General features: G+C 38.1%; 1 protein-coding gene across 3 annotated transcripts; it reads left to right on the top strand.

Annotated features, from left to right (window-relative positions):
- The first annotated feature begins 490 nt into the window (after window positions 1-490).
- On the top strand, window positions 491-9,907 carry LOC139732173 (serine/arginine-rich splicing factor 7-like). Of its 3 annotated transcripts, none has more exons than XM_071643044.1 (6): window positions 491-532; window positions 2,424-2,509; window positions 3,376-3,621; window positions 5,171-5,383; window positions 8,382-8,483; window positions 9,573-9,907. In XM_071643044.1, the coding sequence occupies exons 3-6, from the start codon at window positions 3,401-3,403 to the stop codon at window positions 9,586-9,588; spliced, it is 552 nt and encodes a 183-aa protein (XP_071499145.1). In that variant the 5' UTR covers window positions 491-532; window positions 2,424-2,509; window positions 3,376-3,400; the 3' UTR covers window positions 9,589-9,907. The 3 variants fall into 3 exon arrangements, with proteins under 3 accessions (XP_071499145.1, XP_071499147.1, XP_071499146.1); XM_071643045.1 differs by having other exon boundaries at window positions 506-527; XM_071643046.1 differs by lacking the exons at window positions 8,382-8,483; window positions 9,573-9,907 and adding an exon at window positions 6,679-7,363.
- Window positions 9,908-21,815: the final 11,908 nt, after the last annotated feature.

Here is a 21,815-nt window from a genome sequence, read left to right as displayed (position 1 = left end):
ATACTAATAATAATAAATGATGATAAAAAAATGACGTATGATGATGCAGTCGATCTGTTCAGAATCTCCAAAATATTGCGACAATCATGCAACGTATTTTTTCTCCTTTTATTGATTTGAATTCGGTTTTTTTTTAATGAAAACGAAATTACGTATTAGGCGTAAATATTCACTATTGAATGACATACGCCTTAAAAAAATCAAAATAACAACAACAGAAATATACATAGACCACAAGGGTGCGCCTTGACCAAAGAGATTCTTCGACTGGGGAAAATTCTCTTTGGCCTTGACTGACGGATATAAGTTCAAAGGCATTCTGGGATAGCTTACGTTCCCAGCGTGCATGCCCTACATACGGGTGTCTGATTATAAGCGTGCACAACGTGCGTTAGTAGTGAGGAACTTACACAGCGCTGGTGTATACAGCTAGCACATAGCGCGAACGTGAACCTAATCCGGATCCCATAGCGCTATGGTACATGCGTAGATATATCCTGTGTGGTGCAGCGTGGTCGTGTGAAAAGGTAAGGTAAGTAGGACATTTTTTCTGTGAAACATAAATTTTGCTTATAATATTTATACTTAAAATCTCTTCATATTTATTTAATGTTCTTTAGATCATATGAAGTGTGGTGTAGAAGTGTATAGTACGTTGAATATCGCTGAGAAGGAACTCCAAAGATAACCAAAATGTGTCTCAACCCAACATGATTACTAGTCTATATAGATAAGGCCAAGCCAAAGAAAGCGAGTCAAGTGCGAGTGGAATTATATATGGAACTGCAGCATAACTTGGCTCTATTGAAAGTGTATTAGCTCTGAAGCTTTAGTGAAGGCAAGCCAACGCTGCCCAACAAGGTACATTGTACTATAAGCCAATAAGTTACTATTAAGCCAATGTAGCGGACTAGAGTAAACTTTATCTAGTCTAGTTGTTTTGTCTGATGAGAGGCAAGCCGCATCCGCAGGTGCAGGCTAATTTTGATAGGCCTAAGCACTAACGTAAATTTTAAAAATTAAAGGCTTTCTTTGCGACTTTAGGAGTAAACTTTAGTCTATGTCAGCGAACTAACGTTAGGTTCACACTCAACCGGGCTCAAGCTCTCTGGATTCTGAATTCTGCTGCCAAAGCGTGAAGAAGTCTGCTATAGATTCTAACGGTTAACTGTGAGTGTTACACAATAAATGTAAAATTTATGTCGATACTTTAGCTTCCATTTTTGAGCATCCTAGCTAGCCACAACTGACAACAATCACATTGACGTCATTGTCATTGATTTTTAGTACTTTTTACGCCTCCTTCCGAATCCATCCGCTGCCACCATGCCACCACCGCATCGCAATTTGCGTACCCATCCGCGCAGGCGAGGCTTGTGTGTGCATGAAGTGGCTTCGTGTTTGGGCTGGTCGCAGTTACCACTACCCGTTAATCAATAGATATAAATTTACTCTAGTTGTGTAGACGCAGACAGTACGTTGTAACAGACTGACGGAGCTGAGTGGAATAAGATCTTTGTGGATTCCCCCTGTTAACGTATTTCACAGAATAATTTTGCCCGAGGACAAGAAGTACAAAAAATATTGTAGATAACATAGACTTATGCCCTCTGCAGCTGCTAAATTAAATTAGTGATCCCTGAGGCCTGACCGTGCTTGAGATATGAAATGGCTTAATGCAGTATCCATTCATTTATCAAGTCAAAATCACAAATGAAGGACAAAATTTTTCGCACTGTTGCGTTGCTTAGTGTGCCATCATTCGCAGCACCCTGCCGGATATATGTGTCTGTAGATCTAGTTGTTCCTGCTCAATCATGCCACGCAGGGAAGAGCATGCATGGAGCAACGGTGTGGCATCTTATCATTTATTCATAGTGCTATCATTAATGCGCACATATACACACTGCACACTGACTGACACAAACACACACTGCATCCCAACACGAAATCCCACACACACGCACACAGTATTGGAAGGTACGCTGTCGAAACCACGATGCCTGATGCCTGATAAGTGCAAGATTGCTGGTTATGCGCTCGTCTTACAAGCTCTGTTCAATGACAATGTCAAGACTTGCAGAAAGGTGATCATTTGACACTTGTGCCGTTTTAAACAATACACTGTAAATGGTGCTGCCACCCCACCATACCATGCTGTTTCTATTCTAGTCATAAACCAACTGCACTGGATCATTACACTAGAACAATGAGATGCCACTTCACTGAACGGTTAAAATGAATCTTGGTAATATGTGTGCATTTTGGCAAGTAAGTGCTTCATTTGTTACTACCACTGCCAGCGACCCTCCAAGTAGCTAGTAGGGGGTAGTTTGCAAGGAAAAAAAATAATAATAAATTTATTCCACAGAACAAAAATATTTCTAGGTAAATAAATGTGCATCATCAACTTTCTTTGGCAGGCACATACTGGTAGACCACCAGACAGAGAAGAACCCAAGATCCAAACACTGAGAGGTCCAAACATCTGGTGTTCAGTCTAGTTAAGGTAAGCGACAAATGTAATGTAGATATGTTTGTTATGAGTGTGATTGAGCAGACTCGGGTAGTAAGAGAGAGGAGAGGAGAAATGGATAGGACAAAATAGATGAGGGCTAAAGGGGAGGAGAGATGAGATACTGCAAGGAAAACTTCTTGGTTTTTATCAGAGATTTAATTTCTTGTACAAATGTGTGTATGTTTCCTCCACATACAAAAAGAGAAAGAAAAAAATAGAAAAGCTGTAACAACGACAAAAAGAAACAGCAATGTATTTCTCGCCTCCTTTCAATCTGCCATCGTCAAAAATGTCACACTCTTTTGATATTGGTCAATTGAATGTAGATTACATGTGAAGTCCCGACAGGTACCATAGGTATGTGTATGTATCAACTTCCTTTTCTCTTTATTATAGAAGTATTTGACACCCAACATGGTGTGTGCTATATCTTTTCATATTTACACAATTTTGCAGAATGGATTTTTGCATGTTGATAGCAGTGCTGTTTTGTTTGTTACCTACTGATCAATAGGAACAAAGGACCACTCTCCTCTCGATGTACGTTGTACATGTAGTGTCTCCTGTTGTTCGTGCTTCTCTATTTTAGATGTATTGTTCCATCTTGACATTTTCTACTGCAATTTCAACAAATGCCTTCAATCATAGAATAGACGCATACGATTGTACATTTTTCTTCAGGAAGAAGAGCTCACAAGCACTACAACACACCATGAACTATTAATCCTTGCTCAGACTGTATTTGTTAAGTGAATTGATGGTGCTGCAGTCATGGAACAATTTCAAAGGGACAATATGGACTGAACAGTCTTTTGAGTGGTGCAATAATCCTTTACTTTCCATCTCTGCCATAACAGTGAGTATACTGCAGGACTAGGAACTATGTCTAGATACCAAAGGGGTGCTTCGCCTGGTCCTCTGGAGTGCAAGGTGTATGTTGGCAACCTGCCATCTGGTGCAAGCCGGACAGAACTGGAAGAAGCATTCAGCTACTATGGGCATGTCAAGAACGTTTGGGTGGCCAGAAACCCCCCTGGCTTTGCGTTCGTAATGTTTGAAGATTCCAGAGATGCACTCGATGCCTGCAAGGGCCTAGATGACAGGTGAGGAAAGTGAGCAACAGTTTTTGTGCGAGTGTAGCTGCGTGCAGACGGAGGCAGTTTTTGGTCGGAGTAACTTCGGAGGAAACTTTGTCGGAGGAAGGTCGGAGTAGTGCCCATCTGAACAAGGTCGTGGTAACTTCCCTTGGTCGGGGGAACTTACCATGACCTCTTCCTCCGACCAATATACTCCCGAGTTGTTTTTTTTTCCAAGAGTATCTTGCTAGCACGTTTAGCTGGTCGGAGTAAATTGCCCATGCGGACAAGCCCTTGGAGTGTCTATGACCTTACAAACCTTATATGACCTAGGTAAATCTCTGGAGTCAAATGCGAGTACACGTGCGCGTGCAGTACAATTCTAGCCTAGTCTATCGCGATGGAGAAGCTAGCACTCAGAAATTCTCATCAACAAGAATGGAGAAGATGAATGCTGCTGGTAAAAAACAATGGTATGGTTGACGCGCGCGGCGCTACCACTTCTGGAAGCTACACCGACCCTCCACGGTGATCCCCACAAAGGCCGTGGTAAATTGCTTGGAGTTTCTTCCCACGACCGTCGTGTGGACACAGAGTCGTGGTAAGATGAGCATAAATTTGGATCCTAATTGCTGCGCCATAAAATTTTACTAGAAATACGTCTGAACATGGCTTGTGACAGATTGTGTCTAGCATCAAGGAGGTTTAAGAGATGGAGTTCCAACTGGCTATAATTATCTAAACAGAACTTGTCAGTTTTCTATTGCTGTAAAAAAGAATTCCACAGATGCACTTGTGCCTTTGATTGCCGGGTTTGATGCTGCTGTCTTGCTGAGCAATCTGAAGATTCATTTTGAGCATTGACATAACGTTGGCTATATTTTGCTCGTTCATTCATTAAATGAAATGAAATCATATAAAACAGAAGTCAATCCCGTCCAGAAATACACTGTATGTTCAAAAGTGTATATCAGAGCTGTATCTTGTGAAAATGTTTAAAACTGTACCCCCCTGGAAAGCCAGTTTTATCACTTTTCCACTTAATTCCGACAAAAATGAAACTGAAATGGAATAATCTTATAAGTATAATTCTTTATTAGTAGATATATCACATTAGCAGCCAGGCATGGCCAGTCGAGTCATTATCATTTTTATTTCATCATTTTTTGCGCAATTTCTATTCGTACATCCCTGTGTCTCTACCATTATAATGATTATTATATCACCTATCTTTTACATTGTATAAGTAGGGATGCCGAAAAGTAATTACCATCAATAACTAGAAAGCAACAGAATTTTGTTGGCTGTTCATAATTGTATTATTATGTAGCTTGTAAATGCAAAAATAAAAAAGAGCCCCCCCCCAAAAAAAAAAAAAAAAACAAAAAAAAACACACACACACACACAACAACAACAACACAGCATGTATCGACATTCAAAATTTTGAAGATCCATTTAACTTCACTGATTTCATCTTTACCTATGTATGCTTGTTCCTGCAGTGCACTATAAGCATGTCCTAAAAAACTGTTCCCTGCTTTAATTTTGTGGTTATCTGGACTGTCTTTTATACAGAACTGTCTGTGGTGTAAGGCTCAGGGTGGAGATGTCCAGTGGAGAGCCACGGAGGTCCCGTGACCGTGGGTTCCGTGGCAGCTCTTACGGCGGCCGCAGGGGTCCTTTAAGGGAAAATGAGCGATGCTATGAGTGTGGAGAGAGAGGACATTTTGCCCGGGATTGTCGCAGAAGAGGTGGTGGTGGTGGTGGTGGCCGGAGACGTTATTCTGAGTAAGTACACATGTTTGCAACAGATGCATGTATACAGCTACTCCATGTGATGGTATTTTAGAATTAACTATTTTCAAAACAGAAAGGATTGAATTTCCTTGTGAAAGATTCGCCTTGTATTTTGTGTTGATAATGACATCACTACTATATATAGAAATCTCACCTTATATGAGTGAAAGTTAAAGGGATGGTACAGTTTCCGTTGAGATGGGGCTTGAGGTTTCCAGCTTTTTAAAAATTTTTTATAATGATTTCTTGAGATGACAAGAAACCTCTTATGGACTAATGAAAGAGCATACAATTCTAAGAGGAATTCAAAGTTTATTTGATGAAAATTGGTTTTTAACTGGCTGAGATATCCAAACAAAGTGATCCTAATAAACAGTAGGACCCACTTTTTATTGGGATTGCTTTGTTTTACTTCGTTTTTGTATATCTCGGCTATTTCAAAACTGATTTTCATCAAATAAACTTTGAATTCCTCTTAGAATTGTATGCTCTTTAGAATTTCATGAAGCGGTTTTGGTTAAAGCTGAATTCTCGCTTCAACCAATACTATACCGTCCTTTTAACATGCAGTCATGAATTTGTACACTACAAACATTTCATCACAAACGTGTCAGCTGTTCCTTTTATTAAGATCAAAGTTTACTTTTGTACTAGTTATTAAATGAAACTAACAATGATCTGTGTCTTAATACAGCTTGGGTTCAGCATTTATTGAATGTAGGTATTTTATGAAATACTTGTGATTGACTAATCTGTTGTACATTCCATTATTTATAGTAAGAGTTGATGTAACTATCACATACCGTGCATTACAAGTTTGAAATTAAGAAATGCGGTGTTTTTCTATCTCCTTTTGCATTTGATTTACGTTTTCAAATTCTGTATGATTTTTCAGTTAACTTTGATACAGATTATGTGTAGCAGTAAGCAGTGATTTTCATTTCAATGTTTGATTTTTCTTTTTAGCAGTACAGAAAAAAAAGAATAATTCATTGTAATCTTGTGACCATTCCTCATAGGATTAATCAAAATGTCCCAATAATGAAGGATAAACAAGCTAGTGGTATTTGGTGAAATGCAGCCACTTTGCTTCACAATGTAACTTTTTGCAAGTGCAAAGTGTGATGTCAATGAATAGTGTAGTTCCATAAATTTATATTATTAATTTCTGAAAGGGAAGGTGTTAGGTGTGATACTTCTTTCATTGACAATCTGCATTTGTGAGTAGGGCTGTCATATCAAGGAAATCGTTATTGAACAAACAACTTCATGCTTAACTTCTCCAGGATTCTCCTTGTTCGCGCCTCTTGACAGCCCTCATTGCTTCCGCCTTGAAAATCCTTCATGTGCAAAACAACAAAGTAGCATCAATGTAGCACCATGCGCTCTTCCAACTTTCGGCTCACCGATGATAGCAACATGCGTGAGCGTCACATGATTAGGTTCCCCGCCAGTGGGTCAGCTTTCGCACCTCCTCCCACCCTCTCACAAGCTTCGTCGCTTACTTCTTAAAGCTGCACATCACAGCCCGCCACATGCAAAATCTAAAGCCGGCAAATATTCTCAACCGGCCCGGGGCCTGTAAAAAGTAATGTCGCGACAAAGGCTTTTTTGCGACTCCGGCATCACTGGGCATCTCGGCCACTAAGCCAAGTCAGCCCACAATGCCCCCATGTCGGTCAAATCGTATACAAGAAAGGAGAGGCACACTTCGTTCTCCATCACCACATGGACTTGTAGGGTTTGTCAGTGGCCGTAGAATAAAGGCAGCCGACCCACCAGTGTGGCATCCATCAGTCGGCCTTTAGTTGTGTCATCGAGGCTGCAGAGTAGTTAAGAGTTCCCCCAGCGCGTCAATCTGTTTTTGTCTTCCCTGCACACCTGTAATGATGGTTCTTCTTTTTCCTCATGTCAACACTCACATCCAATTCATCAATGTCACCTTTTTTGCAGCTCTTGAAATATGCAGGTAGTATCTTGGAGTTGTAACTTATGTGTACTTAGGCTTTGTGCTTCAATCATAAAAGTATTGTACATGTACTCCTTTTCTTAATTTCATTCATTGGTATTTGAAGAAATTTTTTACTTAGTGTAAAATTGTATGAATTTCCTAATAATCTTTTTAGTCGATGCAGAGTGTAGTTATACACAGGTATACTCATTTGGCCTGCATGCAGAATTTTTGTTTTCATATTTTTCATATCGCCTAATTTAAAAGTAAAAAAACAAAATTAAAAGTTTCAGATTTAAAGCTGAGGGAATTTTTCTTATTCAGGTCATAATTCTTTGGAGGGAATTTATTTTACAGTGCAGTTCAATTCACAGATCTTTTATATGTATAGCAAAAAAGGCATGGAAAAATCTGCTACATCATTTTGAAGAATTATCATTCGTGAAATAATCAGGAAAAATATATTGCATGTCTTAATTGATGCAGGAGTAAGCAACTTTAAGCATGCAGAGAACATCAATGATTGTGAACCATCCTGAAGAATGTTAGTTGTAGTTGAGAGCCAGGAACCAGAAGTAAAATTATTATTATTTTTTTTTGTGCTTTTGCGAACATTTGAGTTAATAAAGCTGTATATGAGATGGCTCACATTGAAGGTTTATTATCGAGGTATTTTAAATTGTGGCTAGTAATATGTTCTCAATTCTCAGCTACATGAGGTTGATTCAAATACTCGATCCTTATATGTGTTTTGAGGGAATGCACATGTCTCTTTTGATATGAAACAAACAGAAGTGACATACGCAAAACCGTTCAGATACATGTGTAGTCATTCCTGTCAACATGTGCTCACCAGGTTGTGCTGAAGTAATTTGGATCTTCTTCACATTTAACCGTGAACTCACTTACCAGGGCTGAGTTCGGAGAGGATAGTCTGACATTTGATTTAAGATTTTTTTTTTGCTTTGTTTTGTTTTGTTTTGGATTTTTGAGATAGGGAATTGAGATGACATTGCCCATATGTCTCTTTTTCTTCAGATCCAGGTCTCGATCCAGGTCTCGATCACGCAGCCCACGCCGCCGCAGTCCACGAAGGAGTCCCTTCCGGTACAGAAGCCCAAGCAGGAGCCGTAGCAGGAGGTATGGTCTCTTTTCTGCCACCAGTGTTGTGAGGATAAGAGACGAAGTCAGAAATGCATAGCCTCTCAATCCATGCGCAATGTGCCCACTGTCAATAGAATCCGGTTATTCTGGCTTCATTTCAGTCATACTGGACAAGCACGAAAATAGCGTATGGAAATAACCATTGTGACCTACTGACCAGATTCCAGCAGTATTTGTAAAGAATAAGATAAATGAGGTGGCACTTTAAAAATTGGGTTTGTCTTCTGGAATATTCACATTTTGGTAAAGTGAATTGAACATCAGTTGCCGATGACACATTTGGGCCTTTCATGCTGCCATTTAGCTGCCTATTAACCAGCATATAGTGCTCTTACACCAGGGGCCTGTTGCATAAACCGCTTATCCTGAGAAAAATTCTGGTAAGAAATGAAGACTTGGATAAGTATGATGCTGCCATTGACTTTAACACTGGAAAATTTTCTGTTAAATATCAACCTGAGTTTTTCTCAGGTAAAAGTTTTATGCAAAAGGCCCCAGATTAACTTTATCTTTGTTATTATATCCATTTTTTTTTTCTTTAGTTTGCCTTCCTATATTTTTTTAATGTGAGCTGTTGTTAATGTAGGTCAGTTATTTTCTCTCTGAATATCGTAAACTTGAGACGTTTTCTTTGTGTACAACTTAGTGAGCTATGTAATGATGATCATATCTACATGGGACCTGATCAGTCATAGTTTGAGTAACTTATTTGGTTAGTAGCCTTCGGATTTTTTTTTCTCCTGTGTTTTGCATGGCTGTCACTATTGCACATAGCTCACAAGTGAATAATTGTAAATATTTAAAGAAAATCACTTTCATTGGGTAATCTGCAGTCATTTCCAGCATGCAGTCAGAGTGCATTGCATTACACATTTTGGGAGTTCTCGTGGGTATTTGTTGTGTAAATGATACATAGTTTGCTTTCTTGGAAATAGTTTCACAACTGTGTTTTAATGGCATGGACAAGTGAAGGATATGACCTTTGATCATGTTTTTGGAGTGAACATATGTAATGAAAATGCTCTAACCTCATTGTTCATTTTCTCCCGCCTTTTCTCTTTGCAGCCGCTCCAGATCCTAGTGAACTTCACGTTTGCAGGGTTGTACATACTTTGGAGTGAAGTCCCCAGATGAACCTCACCAGCAGATGTGGTGGTGCATTTTATGTTCTCTCAATTTAGGAAGCAGTCTTGATGTACAAAGTTTTAATATCTGTTCAATTTATGCCAAAATGCAAATTAGGTTTGGATAACATATATCCTCATTGCACCAAGATTTCTTTTGTGAATGTTTACTCCTTGTTTATTGTAACAAATGCAGTAATCTGGTAATGTTTGCACGTACGTATTTGTACCCATCTCACTGGATTCTGACATCAGATACCAGAAGTGTGATACACTGTATATGGCCATTTTTACAATCAGTGGTGTAAAATGCAGTATTGACACTAATTGGTGTATAACTTTCTTATACACTGACAGATATGCATTATTTTTTCTCATAAACTTACCACCCACAGTGTCTACCTTGGGTACCTTAATGAACTTTCCTCTCTTTTTCTTTCAGATGTGGCAGGCACTTACATGCTTGAAATCCAACACTTTTGGTGTACTCACTCTGACATAGTATTTTTGTCAGAGCTAGCAAATTAAATTGTTTATTCCTTTTCATTATTTTTGTTGCTGTTGTGATAGACAGGTATCCAACATTAAGACCTATTATGTTTACCAGGTTCTGCTTTGTCTTCTTTAAATACTGAAATTGTCCAAACTTTATGTTTCGGAGGTGACATTTTCCGTTAACAATTAACCCCTCTTTTGAGTTAGCTCTTGTTCACAATTCTGAAATTCAACTTTGCTAATTTCCATCAAAACAGAATAGTAATCAATCTGAGTTAACTTTGATCCAAAGATTATTTAATTCAAATAACTTATCATATTTTGGTGAGCATTTATAAATTTATGTAACTTTTCCGTTAACATTTCTGTCACCTCCGAGACAACAGATTTATGTATTTAATTTTTTTATTCTTGACATCAGTTATACATTACATTTGCAAAAATGTAACATTTCCCCTCACATTATCTCTGAAGGAAGGTAGTAGAAATATAGCCTGTTGTTTTCATTTCGGAGCAATTTACAATTTTCCGTTAACACTTGTCACCTCCGAAACAATTGTCACCTCCGAAACAACAGGCATATTATATTTGATAATTTCTCGAAGACAAAGCAATTTTGTTTGATTCTGTCCAATTGACAGGAATCTCTTTTGGATGACAATAGTAATATGGCAACAGGAAGTGAGAATTTTCTAGGGATTAATAAAAGATTCAATAAAAGCTAAAAATTACTGTTTCGGAGGTGACAAAACACTGTTAACAAGATTTTTTGTTCATTTCTGTTGAAGAGAAACCATATCATGTACTCCAATGGTTTCATTTATTTTAGTAACATAAGTCTGAAAGTGGAGAAATCAACTACCACACTCTCACTCTTTTTAGCTCACCTGAGCCAAAGGCTCAAGTGAGCTATTGCGATCGCCCTTCGTCCGGCGTCCGTCGTGCGTCGTGCGTCGTGCGTCGTCCGTCGTCCGTCGTCCGTCGTCCGTCGTCCGTCGTGCGTCGTCCGTCGTGCGTCGTGCGTAAACTTTTTACATTTTCATCTTCTTCTTGAAAACCCCAAGACCGATTTTCATCAAACTTGGCAGGTAGCATCCCTAGGGGGTTAGGAACTCAATTTCTTAAAATGGGCACCATGCCCCGCCCAGGGGGCCCCCAGGGGGGCCCAAACCCCCCAAAATTAAGGAATCTGTAAAAATCTTCTTCTCTAGAACCAGAAGTGATAGAGCTAAGTTAATACTATGAGTTAGTACATTGATGACTGTAGTTTCAAGTTTGTTCATGGCAGAATCAGGGGTGCCCCCCTTGGGACCCAGGGGAGGGGGGTGGGGAAGGGTTCTAATGGGGCCTAAATTGTACATTTTCATCTTCTTCTTGAGAACCCCATGACCCATTTTCACCAAACTTGGCAGGTAGCATCCCTAGGGGGTTAGGAACTCAATTTGTTAAAATGGGCACCATGCCCCACCCAGGGGGCCCTCAGGGGGCCCAAGCCCCCCAAAATTAAGGATTCTGCAAAAATCTTCTTCTCTAGAACCAGAAGTGATAGTGCTTAGTTAATACTATGAGTTAGTACATTGATGACTGTAGTTTCAAGTTTGTTCATGGCAGAATCAGGGGTGCCCACCCAGGGGAGGGGGTGAGGAGGGGTCCTAATGGGGCCTAAATTGTACATTTTTATCGTCGTCTTGAGAACCCCATGACCCATTTTCACCAAACTTGGCAGGTAGCATCCCTAGGGGGTTAGGATCTCAATTTGTTAAAATGGGCACCATGCCCCACCCAGGGGGCCCCCAGGGGTCCCAAACCCCCCAAATGAAGGAATCTTTATAAATCTTCTCTAGAATCAGAAGTTATAGAGCTGAGATAATACTATGAGTGAGTACATTAATGACTGTAGTTTCAAGTTTGTTCATAGGAGATCCAGGGGTGCCTCTCTTGGGTGGGGGGGGGGGGGGGGGGGGGGGGGGTGGTTGGAAGGGTCCAAATGGGGGCCTGAATTGTACATTTTCATCTTCTTCCTGAAAACCTCATGATGGATTTTTGTCAAACTTGGCACGTAGCATCCCTAGGGGGTCAGGATCTCAATTTATCAAAATGGGCACCATGCCCCACCCAGAGGGCCCCAGGGGGCCCCAATCCCCCCAAATTAAGGAATCTTAAAAAATTGGGCCTTTATTGTACATTTTCATCTTCTACTTGAGAATGCCTGGTCAAATTTTGGTGGAGCTGTAAATAATTTAGATTAGTGACTGCGTGAAAGGTGAACTTGCGATACTCAGGTGAGCGCTAGACCCGCGGGTCTCTTGTTTTTATTACTAGACTGTACGTTTTAGGGCAAATTTACATTTTTTCACTTTTTTTAACAATGAGAATGCACAAAATATACCCATCTGTTGTATATATAATATTGTAATCAAGATCATTTCTCCTGCTTTAGTTAAGTAAACATATAGATGCTTTCATCTTAGAAGCTTGATTTCCAACAAGCAATTTAGTTGTGAAGATTTACCAATCACAGCTTTCCTTGTAGGTTGCTTTTTCTTGTGTTTCGGAGGTGACATTGTTTGTTAACACCATATTGTTATGTGATAGTGAAAGGCAAGACTTCAGTTCCTTTTCACTATCTATTAACATTTTCTAATACATTTAATATACTACAAAATTATCACAACAGAAGTGACTTTTGTATACATAGCTCACCAGAATTCCCTTGATACCAAAGTAATACATGTGGCAGTTCATGCATGCCCTAGTCCACAATCTTTAAAAAAAAGAATGTAAAAAAAAAAAAAAATCATCAAATCATCAAACTCCACAAAAAGGCCACATGCCTATAGCTGGTGCACAACTTGTTCTTGAATTGTTGTTTTTCCATGTACAATGTGGTAATCATAAACAAAATTATGTGACTTTTTTTTTTTAATATGACAATAACTATTACATTTTCCAAGTTGAACCAACTGTTTATGACATTGTATTTTTTAAGATTATTGAAGTTATGTGACAACTAAAGTGAACAGAGGAACAAGTCCCCAGGACTGGAAAGGGAAAGATAAAAAAAAAAACAAAATTTGTAGTTCTATTTCAGTACTTTTGATGAGGTGTTTACCTTGTTTTGTTATTATGTTTTATCTTAGAATTTGGCTTTAAGTACTGGAATTTCAAGGAAAAGAAAATAGTTTCTTAAAGGACAAGTCCACTTTCATATACATGTGGATTGAGTGAATGCAAATGTTCAACAGTAAAACATATCATTGAAAGTTTGGGGGAAATTGGACAATCCATTCAAAAGTTATGGGTTTTTAAGTATCTGCGCAATCACTGCTGGATGAGACGACTACGACAGTGTATGATGTCACATGCATACAACGATATAAGGAAAATATAAGTGAATTTCACAAAACTTTACTTTTTGAAAAAAGTGCATATTTCTTGAACTTGCTTCTGATGTATTTTAGGGCAATATTATTCACCCTGCCTTCCAAAAGAGAGAAGTCATGTGTTCTTTTGTTGTGCAAGAAAAATGAAAATACAGAATGTTGAATTTTCTTGATACTTTCTCTATATCTTTGTGCACATGTGACATCACAAGCTATAGAAGTCTTCTCATTCAGCTTTGACTGAGCAGATACTTCAAAAATCCATAACTCTGGAACGGATTGCCTTACTTTCCTCAAACTCTCACTGATGTGTTTTACTAATATTGCTATATTTACTCAACCCTTATGTCTATTGAGGTGAACTTGTCCTTTTCCAGTTTCGGTCCCTTATAGGTTTATTTGAGACCAGTTTGTGTCCGGGACCTTCTGTGAAGTTGATGGGGAAAATTACTGAACAAAAACAAATTTTCCCCTCAAGTTCACAGAAAAGCATTATGCTGCTCTCTTCAGCTGGGAAACACAAACTGTTGTCTTAACCAAACTGTAAAAACCTGTTAAAGATTAGTATGAATTACAATCTCAAACAAAATATGAGCTGGTATCCATTATCATGAAAGAGAATAACCAAACAAAATAACAAGTAAAAACTGAAAGAAAGAGCTTATATTTGAAAATTAAAGCTATGAGGAAAGACATGAATGTTCACTAAATATTTAACACCTGAGAAGTTGGGTTGTCTCTGTGTTGTGTCACCTCAAAAACAATAAAATGTTTTTTCTTATCATATACTTTTTACTCTCAAAAGTGACTGTTAAATATGCATGATTTGCAGGTAATTTTCAATCAATTCAAAAAATGTACAATATATTTTAGTAATGTCAACAGTTTAAATGAATCTGGTGTATAGAAAATTTATCCCAGATGAACCAAACACCTTTCACCAGTATCATAACATTGGTATGGTGGCTATCAAGGATGATGAAGAATTCATGAACATCCTTGAATTAATGTATTTATAAAACTACCTGCAAACAAAAACGTACACAAGTCAAATAAGAATTTTTGCCTTTGGTATTCATACCGTATGTCCCCGCCAAAAAATTACAGTGGTACCCTCCGCAACGATAACTTTAAAGATAGTGAATCAATCTAAAATACAATGTAAGGGATTGAAACTATAACTCATTGCCCACGCCTTACAGAAAACCCCATTCACTTTGCTTCAGAGGTCAAAGAGAATTGAGGATTTTTGTAGAGCATGTGAGGATTCCCTTCCCTCCAAGTTCTGTATATTGTGCTTACACATTAATATGCAGTTCCAAGAGCATCCAAGTGCTGAACTTGGAAGAATCAGACTCCTGACATCCTTTATAACAATCCACATTTCTTTGAGATCACTTAACCAAATTGACTGGGGCTTTCTGCAAAATAGAGCTAAGATGTTATAATTTAAGACCCCAAAGTAGAATTTAGTTGATTTAATCATATTGGGTGCTATCAATGCAAAAGTCTAATTGTAAATTTTTTTGGGGGGGGACATAGTATATGAATACATGAACACAATGTTAACATTGAATGTCACCTCCGAAACAAAGTTATTCTTCCCTGGTGTTGTGGAATAGAATATTCTGAGAGTAAAGAAACATTACTGAAATGATCTTACACCCTCATTTCAATTTAAGGTAGAACATGGAATGCCATGTTTCTTCAGGTTACAATATCTAGCTTATGTCCATCATATTCTTACTGTAAATTAATATTCTAACACAATGTTAACATTGAATGTCACCTCCGAAACGAAGTGATTCTTCCCTGGTGTTGTGGAATAAAATGTTCAGAGAGCAAAGAAACATTACTAAAATGATCTCACACCCTCATCTCAAGTTAAGGTAGAAAATGAAATGCCATGTTTCTTCAGATTACAATATTTAGCTTACATCCTTCGCCCAAATGGAAGGCACACTACCGGTACCCATGCTAATTAATGAAGTGTAACAAAACACTTGTTCTGTGTGGTTTATCTGCTTGAAACAGGAGTTAATTTCTTGTTCTCGAGTTATAATTATTAAAAACATTGATAAAAAGAAGAAGTTTTTGTGTTATTGTCACTTATTCTAAAAAAAAAGTGAGTGTTAATATTAATGTCACCTCCGAAACATTCTAATATGTTAACTGTCACCTCCGAAACATCCATGTGTGAAAAATCCAAGTTTTAAAGAAATGATTGGAATTTTATTTAACCTACATAGGAAGGTAGCCCTTCTTAAAGACTTGTTATAGTAAGAGTTTGACCTGGCCTGCCCTCCAATAAATAGTTAAAATCTTAAAAATTGCATGTCAATTGGTATTTTTAGCAAAAATTTATAAATCTGATGTATTTTTTTAAAAATTCACTTTATATTCAACCCCCAAATAGTTTTGATTCACAAACTATATATTGTTGTTAACCATATAAACTTTGCATGGTGAAGTTTGACTACAGAGTTTTGTCAATATGGTGCAATTCATGAAAGCAAAATTTTGCTTAAATTTACTTCAGGTGCCAGGGTTTTCCTTAAATTACACCAATAACCCTTCAGCTTTAAGGTCTGAAATGTTATTTTTTCAAAAATTTGAATACTTTCAAACAGGAATCAAACAGAATAATGAAAAAATATTTTGTTTGAAATTTTGACCCTCCGAGTACAAAAGTTACACCACTGATCGTAAAAAAGGCCATATATACCTGACATGTACTTCATATGTACACTTTGTCCAATGCGAGCTCCGACTTGTACTTTTTTTTATGATACAAAGATGATTATGCATATCAGTGGTAGTTTAGTATTGATTACCTCAGAAAAAGATTAATTATCATGTACAGTGTCCAACATATTCTCCCCGTTTTCCCCCATGCAATAGACATTATATGAGAATTCAAAGTACAATGTGTTCTCTGTCTTATGGAGGACACACTGTTTTTGTACACCCTAAAACTCACTAAACATTTTTTTTTTCCACATCTGTGTGTAGGAACATTATGTTGCATGTCGCATGAAGTTGGTGAAAGGCCAATTTTTTTTATGCATATGTGTTTCGCAGTACAGCAATGATTATTGCTACATTCTATCTCTAACTATTATGATTAACTAGCCTATGAATAAGCCATGAAAGTTAAAAGGACCCTTGGGTAAGTCTGAGAGCATGTTGAGTACTCTAAAGAAGAAAGCCGTTATTAGACAATCTACTTCTGCGACAACTGCAGAAGATGTAGAAGAGTTGGGAAGATTTTTGAATTTTGGTTCATCCTCATTATGTAGGTAGCTCCTGTTGTTATCCCAAGGAGGCATTGTGTCACATTAATGTCCATGTGGCACTGCAACAAATGGCATTATATGCCATCCTATCATGAGCCTGACTTGAACCTGTTGCAGTTTTGTTCTACACATGCAGCTAATTATGCAATACATGCTACATTTGTATATTGATGAGCGTGTAGGAGCTACAGTGGTTCTCACGCTGTAGTGCCGACTGAGCAATGATTTTTATGTGTTATATCGGCTTCTTTCTACATACAAGTACAACTGTCAGTTGTACAGTGTACTTATCATTTAAATGTACTGGTCATTTAAATTGTGTCCTTGATGGTAACTATAGCTTGGAGGATACTACTTCATACTGTTCTCATCAACATTTTTCATTGCATACTTGTGCATTTATTTGCTTTCTGTTGTTGGAAGCTACTAAAAGTTGCCAGTGAACTTCTTTCTTGAAATTAACATTTTCTTCAAAGACTGTTTCTTATTAAAATCAGGAGAGTTGATCTGTACTAGCATTAACAATTTACACAGTTTAAGCACTGTTGCTCTGAGCGAACATACTTTTATGGTCACCTTTGGGTGCTCTGTGGCATGAATAAACCTTTTGTTCTGTCGTTACTGATGACTAGGCATAGAACACAACTACATCTCCACATTTAGCGCAACCTATTACTGTAATCAATGTATGGTACTTTTTTTCCACAATAAAAATGTTGTCTCATAGTGTTGATGATCACAGCTTCCCCACGTTGCTTTGATTTTTTAGGCAAAGATGTCAGAATAAAAATGTGTATCACATACAACTACCTTTGTAAGCTGCTGATGTGTGCTATGGTGGTAATATAGAAGCACAGGAAGCCTCCCAAAAGACAAACAAACAAACAAGCAAACGAACACATAGAAAACATGTATCATGAACTTGTACCTTCAAGCAGGTTGGACTATAACGCTGACGATGCATAAATCAAATAGAATATTCTTAACTTGTGAATGACACGTGTACAATATATTTGTATCAGACTTTGCCCCTATGTACAATGTATTTTGGTTTGTAAATACTGTTGTGTTCATTACTTTATACAGGTTGACTGCAGGACAATACAGAAACGGCTCTAGCATGCAGGTCTTCTTTATTTTCTTTTTTCTTGGGGGGGGGGGGGGGCAGCCTGGTTGAGTGGAGAAGGAATCAATGGATAGTGCTTTGAAATTGAAGCTATATCCAGTCAAAGCAAACACTACAGTGTGATAGATTTTCTGCTGAACGATTGGTGGCAAAGATGGCACTTGTAGACTCCTGAGCAAATCAACAGGTGCTAACACGATCTATTCAACCCATTCCCTCCACCCACAGTGTTGTTTTTATTTACTTTTTTCCTTCTTTTTTTTTAAATAATACACATGTATGTTTGTGGTGGACAATGTTAGTGTCTCACTCTCACACCTACTTTGCTTCATCATTTTGAGGTTCAGACACAGAAGACTGCAGAGAAGTAAACACTGCCATGAAATGCAAATACCATCATTTACAAATCACCTTGTTTGAAACAAGTGAAAGCAATCGCAAGATTGGGTCAGGCTAAGGTGATGTGTACTGTCGTTAATTTTCAGCATCTTGCTTCAAAAGAGTTATCTTGTACTTTTATAGTGTTTATCCCAGGGATGGTCAGGACATAACAACATTCATTTGTCCTGGTAATTTTAGACAATTGGTGGATATTTTGTTGTTTTTTGCATGCACATTGCTTATATTCCAAGAAGCATACTTTAATTCCTCTAATGTTCTCATGTTTGCATTATTAAAGTCCTTGTTTCACCTACAGTGTACTTTGCAAGAGTGATCGTCGTAATAAATGATTGTTTCTTTAAAAAAAAAATGAGAGAAAAATCGTTAATTTGATTTCATTGCTCTGTTCGTAGAAGATTGAATGATCGGCATGATATGTACAGTGTGAATGGGATTGATAGACTGCTTAAAGGGGATGGCTAGTAACCGATCAGTGGGAATCAGTGGGAATGCTGAGGGATGATTGTTCCAATCCTTGTGGGATTCATTAAGAGTACATTGTATATCTACTGTTGTGTGAAAATTATTTGCTTCAGAACGGTCTCATATTCGAGTAATGTGCAGTTTAATGTTTCCAGGTTAGCGTGCCTGGTCAGTGACGGGGCATTAATCTGCACATTACTTGAATATGAGACTGTTCTGGAGCAAATAATTTTCACACAACAGTAGATATATAATGTACTCTTAAATGAATCCCACAAGGATTGGAACAATCATCCCTCAGCATTCCCACTGATTCCCACTGATCAGTTACTAGCCATCCCCTTTTTACACCTGTATTTCTACAACACAATGTTTATGGTGACCTTTTTTGTTTTTGTAAATAAGTAAATAGAAGACTGGATGAACAAATCTTGCCTGTTGAAAACAATGCTTTTGAATTGCCATTTACCTTAAAAACACAATTTCATCTTCTGTAACATCACAGCGAAACATCCAAACATGTAATGTATACATATACTGTAGGCCCATATTGTAGGTAAAGTCTGATGATGACCTCCAAAAAACAACAACAAACAAACAATAACAAAAAGAGAAGGCCAAATCTCGGACAGACAAATAAATGAAAAAAGTGATACATCACAGGAAAATTGTTTCAGTAATGATACAAACACATTGACATACAAAATGAACAAAGCCTTCCGTAAAATCCCTAGTACTCCAGAAAATCAGAAGGCAGACAAGTGTTCAATATCGGTATCATCCCCTGTAATAGCATAATGTCATGCAGATAATGTGAGAGTACAGCAATGTGTGTATGGCTGCATATAATGAATGGGACTGTGCGTGGATGATTGTGTGTGAGTGTTTATGTCCTTGCGCACATCCGGGGTGTTCAGGGGGGGGGGGGGGTGGGGGGTGGAGATGTTGAGGTTAGGACTGCAAAGCAGCGTTGCCTCCATGTCTTTCCAGGTTCCACTTTGATTCCAGTCCATTGCATGAAAGGACAAAATAGGACTGTACATGTACAATGAAAACCAGCCCCTCCTTTGAGCTTTGACTCACAAACACACTGACAGTTGCACACACACAAGACACAAAGACAACCGAACCCAGAGAACGAATCCAAAATAAACGCGATCGAGTATAGTGATAGAATACTAGTAGAGTGGAACAAGTCCGTGAAGTTTGAGGAAAATTGGACAATCTGCATTGAAAAATTAAGGATTTTTTTTTCTTTCAGGACCACCATCTCTGGATAAAAAGAATTCTACAGTTTGTGACGTTACTGTAGAACTTTGATGTGAAGAAAAATGAGAATTCCACTAAATGTCCTTTTTCATGACGGTACACATTAATTTTGATTTATTGTTACTAACAGTCTTTTATTCCCACTGTATTCAGAAAGAGGTAAATCAAGTGCTCTTTCATAATGCAAGTAAAGTGAAAGACATGATATTTTTCGTTATACACCTGTATTTTCCTTATTTCGTCTGTACATGACGTCACTATTAAAGGACAAGTTCACCTTCATAAACGTAAGAATTGAGAAAATGCAACAATATTAGTAAAACACATCAGTGAAAGTTTGAGGAAAATTGGACAATCGATGCAAAAGTTATGTATTTTTTTAAAGTTTTTGTGTTGGAACCGCTGGATGAGGAGAGTACTACAGCTTGTGAGTCATATGCGTACAACAGTATAAAGAAAATATAAAAGAAAATTCAACATATTTTCACTTTTTTCGCATAATAAAAGAGCAATTGACTTGCCTCTTTCTAAAGGCAGGGGGAGTAATATTACCCATAACATTTATCGGTAACGAGTCAGGGGAATGTGTACTTTTTTCAAAAGATGGAATTTTGTGAAATTCTCTTTATATTTTCCTTATATTGTTGTACGCATGTGACATCTAAGTTATTCATACACTGCAGTAGTCTTCTCATCCAGCGGGTACTGCAAAAAAACTTCAAAAATTCATAACTTTTGAACGGATTGTCTGCTTAGATTTTCCTCAAACTTTCAATGATGTGTTCTACTAATATTGCTACATTCTCTCAATCCTTATGTTTATGAAGGTGAACTTGTCCTTTAAAGTGTTGTAGTCTTCTCATCCAGCGATGGCGGCACCCAAACAGAATGACCGATTTTCCTCAAACTTTGCTGATGTGTTCCATAGACATTGATGCAATCCGGTAATCTACTGGTATTAGGTTTTCATTCTCCTGTAAGGCGTCCCGCCAAGCCATACCATTTATTTTTTTATTTATTTATTTTTATTCAGGGAACTACATAAATCGAAAAATTATCTTTACACACAACTGCACGTCAGCGTCAGTGGGCTATGACCATCAGATAGAAGCGCACGCAATAAGAATAGGCACAATACCGTACATTGAACGCTGTATACCTTGAGCGAGAGTGTCCTGCGTCGCTAATCAGGGATTGTCCTAGTACACGTGGAAGTAGCTTCGCGTCCGATTGGTTAGCAGTGATGTCATAAAAAGATCGCATCGGCGCGTGCCGTGTAGTACATTGTGTACTAGCAATGCATAGACTGTGCAGGGAGGTGTCACCTCCCCTCCCTGGACGGTGTATAGTAGTCGCGTCGCAACAAGTTCAGTGTGCGATGTCGTGAATCATCAAGGGGGAGGTTTGTCAGGTTTCTGGTATAGCGACACAACACACAAACGAAAGGAGAACTTCCAGACTATTCCCCGTGAATAAATTATCTCCAAACATGGTCATGTAGAATATTCCCGAAAAGCATAAAGACACGGTCACGTTCCAGCAAGTTTTCGCTGAGACCGTCTGCTTCCACGGACTTTTCAACATGTTCAATAGGCAGGAGGCTTTAACATTCTGTATAAACAAAGAGACATGCAAAACCACCCCCCTATATATCAACCAGAATGTGATTTCTATTGTGATGTTGTGGAGTGTTCACTTCAAAACAAGCTGCAGAAAGGATCACACGTGCGTTATGACACGCTGTACATATA

This window comes from Diadema antillarum, unplaced genomic scaffold (assembly GCF_040938485.1).
Source record: "Diadema antillarum isolate AM-2024a unplaced genomic scaffold, OU_Dant_1.0 seq00000403_RagTag, whole genome shotgun sequence".
NCBI lineage: Eukaryota > Metazoa > Echinodermata > Echinoidea > Diadematoida > Diadematidae > Diadema > Diadema antillarum.
Note: the sequence above shows the minus strand (reverse complement) of the source record. Positions and strands in the feature narration are given on the sequence as shown.

Excerpts from the sequence above, each read along its gene's own strand:
- LOC139732173 (XM_071643044.1), top strand. The coding sequence starts at position 3,401 with ATGTCTAGATACCAAAGGGGTGCTTCGCCTGGTCCTCTGGAGTGCAAG. Across the intron at positions 3,622-5,170 it reads TGCAAGGGCCTAGATGACAG|AACTGTCTGTGGTGTAAGGC; the intron begins GTGAGGAAAGTG and ends TCTTTTATACAG. Across the intron at positions 5,384-8,381 it reads GGCCGGAGACGTTATTCTGA|ATCCAGGTCTCGATCCAGGT; the intron begins GTAAGTACACAT and ends CTTTTTCTTCAG.